Source organism: Populus alba, chromosome 2 (genome assembly GCF_005239225.2).
Source record: "Populus alba chromosome 2, ASM523922v2, whole genome shotgun sequence".
NCBI lineage: Eukaryota > Viridiplantae > Streptophyta > Magnoliopsida > Malpighiales > Salicaceae > Populus > Populus alba.
In genome coordinates this window covers 5539058-5551351 of record NC_133285.1, presented here as the reverse complement: position 1 = coordinate 5551351, position 12294 = coordinate 5539058, and the positions used below count along the sequence as shown (strand labels likewise).

At 39.4% G+C, this 12294-nt stretch overlaps 2 protein-coding genes and 1 long non-coding RNA gene across 8 annotated transcripts; 2 read left to right on the top strand and 1 right to left on the bottom strand.

The window, feature by feature from the left end:
• Positions 1–253: 253 nt before the first annotated feature.
• Positions 254–1759, top strand: LOC118035755 (scopoletin glucosyltransferase). The gene has a single exon (XM_035041380.2). It carries the CDS (start codon positions 254–256, stop codon positions 1757–1759), a length of 1506 nt encoding a protein of 501 aa, XP_034897271.1.
• Positions 1760–2584: 825 nt separating this feature from the next.
• On the bottom strand, positions 2585–4859 carry LOC118035752 (SUMO-conjugating enzyme SCE1). The gene is made up of 5 exons (XM_035041374.2): positions 4698–4859; positions 4523–4606; positions 3325–3477; positions 3133–3246; positions 2585–3038 (listed from the first exon to the last, which is right to left on the bottom strand). The coding sequence occupies exons 1-5, from the start codon at positions 4767–4769 to the stop codon at positions 2976–2978; spliced, it is 486 nt and encodes a 161-aa protein (XP_034897265.1). The 5' UTR covers positions 4770–4859; the 3' UTR covers positions 2585–2975.
• Positions 4860–5385: 526 nt separating this feature from the next.
• On the top strand, positions 5386–9436 carry LOC118035753 (uncharacterized). 6 transcript variants are annotated; one of them, XR_012169150.1, is made up of 4 exons: positions 5386–5628; positions 5756–6070; positions 6225–6512; positions 8873–9436. It is a non-coding gene; the product is annotated as an uncharacterized lncRNA (long non-coding RNA). The 6 variants fall into 6 exon arrangements; XR_012169151.1 differs by adding an exon at positions 6909–7013 and having other exon boundaries at positions 5386–6070; positions 6225–6490; positions 9008–9436; XR_012169149.1 differs by having other exon boundaries at positions 5386–6070; positions 8873–9044; positions 9209–9436.
• Positions 9437–12294: the final 2858 nt, after the last annotated feature.

Sequence of the window (12294 nt, the reverse complement as noted above, 5' to 3'; positions counted from 1 at the left end):
GCAAGTTCAAAAGAATGAAATATAGTTTAGGCCGAGGACTTCCCTGCTGGTTATACGGAATGTCAAAAAGATTGTCAAAAAATCAGGAACATCAGAATCGGACCTTCCGTGACTATTTCTCGCTCATCCTACAAACAAGCCGAAGCCGGTGACAAACTCACAATCTTTTGAATTCAGCAATTCTCTCAACTACTCAAATCCTTCACTTCCCTTTACCTGTCCGTAGGCAAGGTCTCTCAATTCGTAATCGATCATGGATTCAGAAGAAAAACAAATTCATGTAATGTTCCTTCCCTACCTGGCACCAGGCCACATGATGCCAATGGTGGACATGGCTAGGCTATTAGCCGGAAATGGATTGAAGGTCACCATAATCACCACCACCATGAATGCCGCTCAGTTTCAGAATGCTATTGATCGGGATATCAAATCCGGTCGACAGATTTCGTTGGCAACTCTCCGTTTCCCTAGCATAGAAGCTGGTTTACCTGAAGGCTGCGAAAATTTATCCTCCACAACGACCCCTGAAATGACTTTGAAGCTGTTTCACGGCATAGAATTGCTGCAACCACATATTAAAATGATCTTGCAGAAGCACCGCCCTGACTGCATTGCCTCCGATTATCTCTTCCCATGGACTGTTGATGTTGCCATTGAACTTGGCATACCGAGGCTTGCCTTTAATGGCAGTGGATTCTTCAATCTTTGTGTTGCAAACAGCATTGATTGTCATCGACCTCACAACAATGTCACATCTGAGACAGAACAATTTGTCATCCCAGGCTTGCCAGACAAAGTAACCATTACAAGATCACAACTACCGGATATTGTGAAAGGCGAAAACGAAGTTTTCTCTGCTTTGTTTGATAAACTGAAGGAGTCTGAGAGGAAGAGCTTTGGAGTGTTGATGAATAGCTTTTATGAGTTAGAACCAGCCTATGCTGATCATTTCAGAAAAGTCACGGGAATCAAGGCGTGGCACTTGGGTCCTGTATCTCTGTTCAATAGAAATGCTGCTGATAGACTAGAAAGAGGTGGCGAGACTTCAATACGTAAACATAGCTGCCTGGATTGGCTGGAATCCAAGAAACCAAAGTCCGTTCTCTACATTTGTTTCGGAAGCCTGACCAGATTCAGCAAGACTCAAATATCAGAAATTGCTAGTGCACTTGAAGAGTCGAGGCACTCTTTCATTTGGGCTGTAGGAAAAATCCTGAAATCTGACGACGAAGATAACAACCTGGATCGGCAGCAGGACTGGTGGCTGCCAGAAGAGTATGAAGATAGGTTGAAGAACAGTGGCAAAGGATTGATTATAAAGGGATGGGCCCCGCAGCTGCTAATACTGGAGCACCCAGCAATTGGAGGGTTTTTAACTCACTGCGGCTGGAACTCTATTCTTGAAGGCATTTGTGCCGGTCTGCCCATGGTCACATGGCCAATTTTTGCAGAGCAGTTTTACAATGAGAAGCTCATAACTCAGGTGCTTAAATTAGGAGTGCCAGTTGGCAATGAGACTTGGAAAGTGTGGGCAAATGAGGAATCACCATTGATTAACAGAGACAAAATAGAGAAGGCAGTGAGAACCGTTATGGGTGACACAGATGAGGCAATGGAGATGAGGAAACAAGCAAGTAGACTAGAAGCATTCGCGAAGATGACAATTGAAGAAGGTGGATCTTCTTGTAATGACTTGAAAGCCCTAATTGAGGACATCAGAACGTACAAACACGCAACAGGACGCGGGGAATCAAGGTGAACCACTCAGCCCCTGCAGCAAATAAACAAGGGGATAACCGGTACAATGACTTCCAAGTCATTGTTTGGTCGACTCTTCGCAACGAAAAAGTAAAATGATTCTGATTGCGTAGCACAGTTGTAGAAACCAATGGAATATTGGACACGCTTTAATGTCAAATACAAATAAATTGCAGAATATCGTATGAATATTGGACCACACCTTAATGTCGAAATATGCACAGTAGAATTAAATAGTCCTCTGGTTTAGTCAAACTAAATAAACCAACGTGAAAGCTTCAAGCAATTGTGAATTTCTGATGATAAGCATAAAAGATATTAGACAACATTTTAGAAAGTGTTTAGCATTACATTTTGAAAACATTTTAAAAAACAATTAAATTTTATTTTATTTTTTATTTATTTTAAATTAATATTTTTTTAATATTTTCAAATGATATGTTATTATAAAAATAATTTTTTTAAAATAAAAAATTATTATTTTGATATATTTTTAAAATAAAAAACATTTTAAAAAACAATTATTACCACACTTTCAAACATATTTTTTAATCTATCCAAATGTCACCTCTGGTTAGAACTTGGCAGCTTCGGCATTCTTCTCCCTTTGCCATCCTACAAGACACAAACCACCTCCCACAAACACCATTAAGTCAATTTCCTTCCCTGGTTTCGCATGAACCATTCTTCTCCCTTTGCCATCCTACAAGACACAAACCACCTCCCACAAACACCATTAAGTCAATTTCCTTCCCTGGCTTCGCATGAACCTAATCTATCATCTAAATCAAATTTTATTTAATGATATTGCATGCTTGGAAGTATATTATTCAATATCATACACGCTCTCATATATATAAAAACATAGCATAGCTTACACTTGCTTTAAACAATTCCAGCAACATCAGTCACATTTCCCTAGCAACCCTTTTCCACATATAGTGCTGTTTCGCTGGAGGCATAAATAACAATCTTAATGGGCAATCAAGATAGGTTTGATACTCAACAGTTGTCATGTTTGCTAACTTGCAATGCAGGGAGGAGCATTGTCGCAAAGCATGACGAAAAAACATCCTTAAATACAGAAATGGGAAGCGTAACTATAATTCACAATTAACTAGTACCCATGCTAAATCACTCTGCTACTTAAATCAGGCTTGGACATGTATGATGGGATCTAACTAATAAGTTGCAGGCATGGTGAAGCAACTATTGCATCAGAGCGTAGGTGGGTATAGCTTGGCTTGTTGGCGCACCCTTCTCCGGTACTCAACAGGGTCCTGCAAAGTCAGAGCCCTGTTGCTTAATAAAGAAATTCGATATGGAATGGATCAAATGAAAGCTGATAATAGAGGTATAGAGATAAAAAAAAACCTGGACAAAAAGCTGATAGCCATCAGTTTGTGCAGGATCAGAAGGATTTGGCTGATCAAGCAAATCCTGAATGCCAATTAATATTTGCTTCACAGTAATGGCTGGTCTCCAGCCCTAGAAAAAAGATTGCAGCGTTTAGAAACTCTGTGCTACATAATATGTGACATATGAAAGAGCGAGCCAACTACTTACATAGTCCTCGTTGAGGATAGATAAACACACAGTTCCTGAAGGGTAGACATTAGGGTGGAAGAAACCTTGGGGGAACTTGCACTTTGGAGGTTTGCTTGGGTAGTCCTCACTGAAATGAAGAGTGAGGGGGAAGTAGCCACCCTCCCAATCAGTCTGCATATTAAGGACATTATCATTCAGATGAGATCTTTCAGCAACCACGCCATGCTGACTTTTATGGAAGTGCATATCCAGAACACCTAGAAACTAGAAACAGCTCTTGCTTTCTTTGTAGAAGGGGGTGGAATGATTATGTAATGAGGTCAGCAATGAACATATCAATCTCCAGATGAATCAAACCAACCCCAAACACAACTTAAAAAGGTTAAGATAGAAATCATGACTCAGGTCCTCTCATAAAAAATAAAAAAGCCAATTGATCTGCACAATACAAGAGCTATGACCTAAAAGCATCTCCCACTTCTCAAGTCCCCCCACATTTTCCAATCTTATACAATTTCTCTGAGAATCTTGAAAATAAATTCTAAAGTGGGGCATTGAGTGATGTAATTAATATTCATTTTTCAAACTTAAAAAAAGTAAAAGGTTCAGCAGCCTTAAGCTGCACAGAACTGTCCACGACCAATAGGGACAGTGACATGAATGCCATTTCTACGCTGTAAGTTCAGCCGCTAGGGGCCTTAAAAAGGGAATGAGAAGGAAAACAATAGGACCATCAAGGCATTGCAACTCCTATATGAAGAAACCCATCCCTCGTAAACTAAAAACATAACAAAAATCGAATATTAGATGCTCATATCAAGCCAGAACATGAAAACACTTCATTTAAACCCAAAAGAAATCCTATGGAATGTAGTTTTTGGCGCAGCAACCAAAAAAAAAAAGAGGTTGGCAAAACCTCACATTATTATACCAATTTCCTAAAAAATAAGCCTCCCACCTACCAAATACCTCAGTTGACTTAACACCTTTTATTATTTATCTGTCCCCATTAATATAATCAGAAATCCCAAGTGATTCGAACAATCTCAACTACCCTTGCGATAAACAAGTCTAATTACTATACAAACAAATCAGAATTAAAACTCTGGTGCCATGAATCGAAAATAAATGGTGAATCCCATTAAGATTCACGCCAATTTGATACAAAAAAAAAAAAGCAAGAAAAAGATAAGGAGAGGGAAACAAAATTACAAACCCCGGGTTTGCCAGGTATAATGCACTTCCACATCATCAAATCTAGAGAACCATCTGGAGCATTATCAGGCTTGGCCACAAAACCCTAAACCAAAAAGAAAAAGAAACACAATATAAGACCCAATCGAAGACAGGATAGATGTTAGAGGGGCAAAGATGGAAGAAAGAGAACATACGTGAGGGTGATTCTTACGCCATGCCTTTCTCTCTTCAGCAAGACGACCACGAGCTATGCCTCCTCCTGACATGATCGATCTCTATCTCTGTGCAGAGACTGACTAACTGTTTGATAAATGGCAGTATGTAATTTAGAGTGCTTTTAACGCGACCTGGTTTTTAAATGACCGACCGACAGTTCATTTATAGCTTGCAAAGAAAATGACAGGGGATTTTGTTTCTTTGGTTGACTTTTGGTAGCTGAGTAGGAGGCCGGACGGACTCCTCGTTCATTTTTATTAATATTAGGACTCTAATGGCTGTGGCCCTCTATATTATAAATACGTCCAACCAAACTAAGCCCACATACAATTAAGCTTAGCTTATGTCACTGGGCCTTCCTATTTCCTAATCTCAACAGGCCGACCATCCGTCTCTTTATATTTATTTATATAATTTCGAATCCTTCAGAGCTATGCTATGCTAATCTAATCCTTGATTTGGTTTAGTTACAACACACAGACTAGCAGAAACATGTGCAGAATTGTTTACATCTATAGCATTCAACACCAAATTCAAGAATAATCAAAGATAAACACAGCTTGACCTTTCAAATGTTGGTTTAGGTAACACGGAAGTTTGTTTCTTATTCTATCATTTCTTGCATTGCGAAATGAGAATACTCATTTTAGTGTGTGTGTGTGCTGGGAATTTCATTTTTTATGGATCGACGGGTCTTGGATGATCAGCTGTTGTTGATTGGTGGATCTATCTTCTTTCTTGGGGGTTGACTAGCTCTGTACTATTCTCAAGGCGTGTGAAATTTGCTGGGTGTTTGGTTCTTTCATACATCGGCTTGCTTTGTGATTGGCTAGGTTGTTGCTGTGTTGTTGTTGTGATGGTTTCCAGGCATGGATTTCTTTCATACATGGGTTTGGAATTGACATGCAGGTTGTTGTCATTATCATGATTGTGCATTAAATGCACTCTTCCACTTTGTGTTGGTTTGTCATCAATCATGACTTGGGAGAGCTGCGGTTTTTGGCTTGGACATGACATGTTTTTTTCTCTCATGAAGTTTGGTTGGTGTTTCAAGTTGGTTGGTCTCTCTAGGAACTGTTCATTCCCGATTCTCATGAAACTAGATGCGTTTTTTTCCCTTGCTCATTCTTTAGCACAATTTGTGTTTGTCATTTTAGTCTTATTCTTCAGTATTTTCCTATGCAGCTAGGCTGCACCTTTTTTAAATTCAATTTGTACATGATTTATAGGCACCTCTCTCATTTTGCTTCGAAGTTGGTGTGAGATAGGCTTGGTGTTTTTGAGAGAGGCCTTCCCAACCATTACTCTCAACTCTTCCACTGTCAATTTCTTTCCCAATTGCAGTTCCCTGGTAGGTTTTTGTTGTTTTAACAGTTTGTTTTAATTTCCATCTTTTGTTGTTGCTTTTTTCGCATTGGGTGTGTTTTTAAATTAATGTTTTTGGGTTTTTTTTTTATACTCAGTTGCTCCAAGTTCATCATTTCATTACTGATTTGTTTCTGCAGCTTCTTGCTTTTCAGGAAATATATTTTTCCAGTTGCTGTCTCTCTTCAATCGGTTTTCTGTTTTTTCCTGCTATTTTTCCACATTGTTTTTATCTTTACCTTTGTTTTTGTTTCTTCTCCCTTTTAATGTGCTTTTGGCTCTGTGCTTTTTTTATTTCTGAGTTTTTAGTTGTCTCAGATGGTTCAGCTGGTGACTATTTTTCTAGCAGTGTGTTGCTTAACAGGATTAGTTTGCCTCTGCGTCGGTGCCCTTGGTGACCTATTAGGTTTGCGGATTCTTTATCTTATGTAACTCACTTCACTTTCTTTCACTTGCATCTACTATGTTGCCTTGCTTTGTTTATTTTCCAATATGGATTTTTTTTTTGTTTTCTGCCATTGCGCTAAATTGTTTTGGGTGTATATCGTTCCCTGTGTTGTTTTGTTGCTTCGATTTAAGGATGCGTTGTGTATTTTCTTTCCTCCTTTGTTAAATAGCTTCCTTTTCTGCCTGCGCTGCTTTTCCTTGCAAATTACTTTGCTTTTCCACCCTACATTTTTTTCTGTCATTCTTTTTTGTTTGGCTTCTTATTTATATATTGTTGTCATGGGCTTTGATATTTTTCCTCAAGGTTAATTCTTGGTCGATCTCTCTGGTCGCCTTTTTATGGATATTATCATTGTGTCTTTCTTTCTCTTCCACAGGCCCTTCTTGGTTAGGAGCAAGGTTGTCTTGCTGGTGGTCTCACTCTTTTCAGAAGAGCTTTAACAACTGATTGTGCCTTACTTGGCAAGTTTCTCTTTTTCAAGGTGTTTTAGGAACATCGCCATGTCATCTCTTTGTTTGTTTGGCTTCCCAAATCTTGTTTTTTGGTTTTTTAACAGCCTTTCATACCTTCGTTTCAAGGGTGCTTTTTAAGACCTTACCATTTGTTTCGTGTTGATCTGTTCTTTTTTATGCCATCCTTCTCTTTGCATTGAATTTGGTTTCGAACCTATATTTATTTTTATTTTTGTCATCTCTGTGCATGCTTCTGGTCTGAATTTCTGGTGGCTCCTCACTACTCTATCTATGATTTGTACCATTTGCACTCAACTTGAGTGCTGCAAGGTTTTCTCATTTGGTTTACTGCCTTTTTTGGTAGTTTTCCTTGCATTGATATTGTGTGTTTGCATCCCTTCCTGCTCCCCTTCCCCTACAGTTGATTGGATTACTGTTATGCTCAAGAGATCCTCCTTGATGCATTTGGCTTTTGTCTTGCGTAATAAACCAGCCTTTACACTCTTTTTTAATATAGTTTTTTTTTTTTCTGTCCCTCTGCCTTGCAATTTCCAGCGCTGGGCTGGTTTGGTTTACTTCTTCAATACTATTTGGTTTGGCTTTGCTTCTCTTTTAGAAGCCTTTCCATCATTTTGGTGGCAGCCTCCTTTGACAAATCTTTTTATTCTTTGATTGCCTTTTGTTATACCAGGGATTTAGTCAAGGCTATTAATCTAGTCTATGTGTCCAGTTTTTTTGTTCGAGTTTTGCTTGGTTCTTTTGTTGTGTTGCGTTCTTGGCCAAAAATGGTGAGAGATGAGGATAAAAGAGGGCATGGATCAAAAGAAAATTGGTAGGGTATGTGTGGTCCATTAGATGAATTAAAGCGGCTGTGTAATTAGATTAAAAGGCTATGAGTCTCAACAGGGGTGCAAGGAGAAAAGAAAAACAAGGGGGAGAGGGGGGGGAGAGCAGATGGTTGACACCGGCCCTCTCATTTTCCCTCATTCTCTCACATCGCTTCTGCATAATGTCCCTAGCCTTATTAGACATGGCTGGAAAAGCTATAGCCAGTCCTTTATTCTCTCTTATTTAGTCTCATGTTCAAGAGAGCAAAAAGAAATAAGAGCCGCAGGCTAAAGCAAAAACCTTCTGATAACTCTAAGCTCTTAACGCTGTAAGATTCTCAGTTTTTATCCCTTAGTTTTTTGTGTTGCTTGCATTTACACGCAAACAAGCATTCTAATTTACTGGTTGTGGTCCTGGATTTTATTGTGTTCGGATATTTTTTGCTTTGATGTCGAGGTTGGTCTAACCTGTACAAGGTGACCCCTCCTATGCAGATAATTATTTTTCCTTCCCTGCTTCCCGTCTGGTTTGCTTGATTTTTCTTTTTTTTCTCTAGTCTGTTAGTTGCTTCGTTCCGACTTGAATTGTGTTCCCCCCTTGGCACTTCTTTTGTTCATTTTTTCCTACTGTTTCAAGCATTCAATTAAGTTTCTTCGTGCCTTTTCCCTTTGGTTTACTTCGTTCTGTCTTATGTTTATTTGGTAATGTTTTAGAAGCTTACTTTTTTTTGTTTTTTTGTTGTGCTTATTTCCTCACGTGTGGGTCTGCTGCAAGCAGTCATGCATCTCACCCGCAAACACAGTCCTTTCGCACACCAAAGCTATGATACATTCATCAGCACTTGCTTTGCACAATTGTTTTGTGATGTTCCTGGAATTAGTCATCTCATTTGCTTTGCTTTTTTGATAAAACAATGTTGATTTCAACTACTTTTGCTTGCTTGCGAATTGATTGTACTGTGGCTTTTCCTGTTTTAGCCGCTTCCTTGCTTCTACCCGAAGCCTCAGCATCATCGATACTCAAACCCACCTAAACTTTCCATCTCCTCTGACTTTTGCAGGGGCAAACCCACCACTGCCTTCTTATAGTGTGCATGCTTGCTAGCATTTTTATTTCACCTACAATATTGCTGTGCAACCCATGTTTTTTATAACTCTTTCTTTTTGCTCATGTTGTCCTCATCAACTGCATCCAGGAACCATTGTGCCAGTGGTGGTGGGTGCTAATCGCAGGTGCCCTTTCGGTTTCGTCATCGATTGATGTGACAATTAACACACTTATATTTTTGGATTGGATCTTCTGTTCCTTTTAGCACACTCAAGAATTTGTTTTCCTTTTGCTCCTGAACTCATGCAATGCTTGGTATTAATTGCAATATTTTGTTTTTTTTTTTTAGGTGCAGGAACGTTAAGGACCTTTTACAGTCAGCTATTGAGGTCCGATTATCTTTGTTGGGGTCTCTGTTTTTTTGTTTTTTTTTGCTCGTTTGACCTCCTTCCTTCTCAAAAAAGTCCACGCAGCAATCCCAGCCTTGGCTCCCATTGTGTTTTTCACCTGCACTGCACTCTTTGCCTTCTGTAAAAAATATTTATTAATTAATAGCCACAGTTGCTGCTTTGGTTCATCTTGCTTCCTTCATGAAGGATTAAACCCCTATGCATTTGCTTTGGCGTAATGGTCCTCTTATGCTCATTTTCTGCTCGCTTTTTGCCTAAATTAATTTATTGTTGGCAGCTACATAACTTGCCTAACAACAATTTGCACCCCCAAGTTTTTCCTATCGTTCTTTTCATGTTCACTCGAACTTGATTAAGATAAAATCCATTATAGAGGTTTGAAAACACCCCGCAGCGGAGCGCGGGTCCGTATCTAGTGAGTGGGTGTGTGTCTGTATCAGTTAGGATGTCGATGGTATATCTAAAAAAAAAACCTCCAAGCAAGCATTCATCATTGGATGAAAGAACTGTGTACTAAGAAAACAAAATGACCTCGAATTTTTTTATACATAGAAAATAATTATGTGATTGCCAATGAAAACACGAGAAAAGAAAGAAAAGGCCCATGAGAGCTGGGACACTTCCCATTGGTGGGACTCTCCACATTACAATCATGAACACGTCTGATTTGATGGTGACTGGATGTATATAAATCGAGAGGAGCCAACCCCACTAGAAAACAGGAGATCGACAACACTTGTATATCACCACTTATAGTCCAACTCTAGAAGCAATGACCCCAATGCGCATGATGAACAATAGCAATCTTGCACATGCTGTGTCTCTACAATTCTGAGCTTGTTAGCTTTTGAGTCTATGGATAAAGATAGTCAACAGCTATATGGGTATAGCAGTCTTTACCAAGACGATACACGATGGAAGACAGAATTGAAAGAAGCACACAACCCATAAATATTTGATAATTCGATTGCATATTCCATTTAGATCAGTTGACAAGAAGAGGGCCGCAGTGGTAATTATGCCATATCTATCCTATGCTTGAAGCCTTACAGAGAATATCATGTTGATTGACTACTTGAAAGAACGTGTACTGATCAACAGAACTGCGGGATTGGATTGTAAGATAGTCCACATTGATTTTAATAATGAGCTTAATAATTGTAGTTAATAAAGGGGAGTTGTTACCGAGTCTGACATAAAGATGGTGGAGCTTGGATAAAAAGAAAGAACTAGGAATATAATGCTGTGATGAGATTAAAGGAGCTGAGAGCATGTGATGCAAAGTTCCACATGGGGTAGAATGCAGAAGAAGGAAAAGGAGAGGGGCAGGGGATGGAGGGGTGGGAATAAAGAGATCACAGCCTGCTGCATAAGTAGCTATTCCTCTCTGAAATCCAAGAAGGAAAAGCTACGTACTGCAAAATTGGATAGAATACGACCTCAACTCATCCAATCATTCGGCTCAATTCCCTCATGGCCTGATGAGAATTATGTGTTGGGTTAACACTCTAATTTAAAGAAGGTGTTTTTATGGCCGAAAGTTGATTATCCACTTTAATTATTATATACACATGTTCGTGGACAAGAGAAGGGGAGGAAATTTGCGTTATGGAAGCATGTTGGCTTACATGATTTGTCAGGATAAAAAGATTATCTAAATCTACGAGTGTATATAAGAGGGACCTTGCCACGATTTAATTTATCATGACATTCTTCTACTTGTATAATGCCAGCCATGTAGAGGTGAGGAAAAAAACAAGAGTAAGATTTCGGTCCCTGGCCATTGCTGGCAACATATGAGATATCCTACCTTCAAGTTGGGGAACAAGATTTTGGTGTCTCTATGCAGTACATAGTGAGTGAAGGTTTCTATTGCGATGAAATTGCTGGACTGGATGATTAGCAAGACCGTACCACATATCAGGTCAAGATTGCCTCTCCGTACTGTCAATACGGATCACGCGCCACTACATTGTCTCCAGACATGTCTCGCCGGGGACCAAACAGCCAGTAATCCATGCAGAATACAGAAAACAACAGAATAAGGAGCCGTTTCCATCTACGTTGTAGTCAAAGAGTCATCATTCATTGCTTTAGGGTTCAAACTCTTTCCAGGTCGGCCAGGTTGGCTTAATCGTGGGAGATTAAAAGTAACTTAGTTAGTATTGCTGAACACCAACTGAATTGCCACGACAAGCTTAATCCAGTCAAGTGGGTCCTTTTACTATGTAGTTGTTGTCTGGTCTGCATAGCCAACGGTCGGATGGGGAAAAATCCAATGAACGGAGAGTTAGGTTGGGAAAAGGAACTTAGGGTTAGGATCTTTGCATCAGCTTTTCTTCGTCTCGATTTCACCGTGTTTCTTCCTTGTGAATAAAGCAGCCACGACAAGAACTGCAGAGAGAAATTGATGTCTACACACGAGTTTTCTTAACTTGCAGTCTACCACGCATGGACAGAAATGCATCAAAGCCAAAAGAAAAGAAGAAAAAGGTCTCGTTTAATTATTTTTACGTCCTTATTCCCCTTTTAGATGAGAAATATCTGTCAAGATCTTGATGTTTTTGTTTTTTTTTTTCTTTTCAAGAATTGGTGCTGTTAGTTCTTGCTAGTTACTGCACGAGAAAGGAAAATAAAATGTGATGGTTCAGGCTTGACCCCCATGGAAGGGTTAAGCGCACGCTCTATGATATGGTGAGAAGAACCCATCAATCTCCCCATTAATTCACTGTCTTTCTTCTGGAGATGATCAGTAACGAAAAATAAAAAAGGAAAAGAGTAAAATCAATCCTAAGAAAAAGACTTCAGTCAATAGAAGGCGTAGCTAACCGGAATGGAGGTGACTGTAAGAAAATGCTATTGCTGGGGGTGTTGATTTGACATGGAAAAGAAGAGCTGGTCTGGCATGTTAGAGAGTGCCCACGTAAGAAGGATGGATGATCGTGTAAATTTGCAAAATTCCAAAATTAATCAACTGCCAGAACATCTCTCGAAACATGGGACCAGTAACAAATACTGACCACAG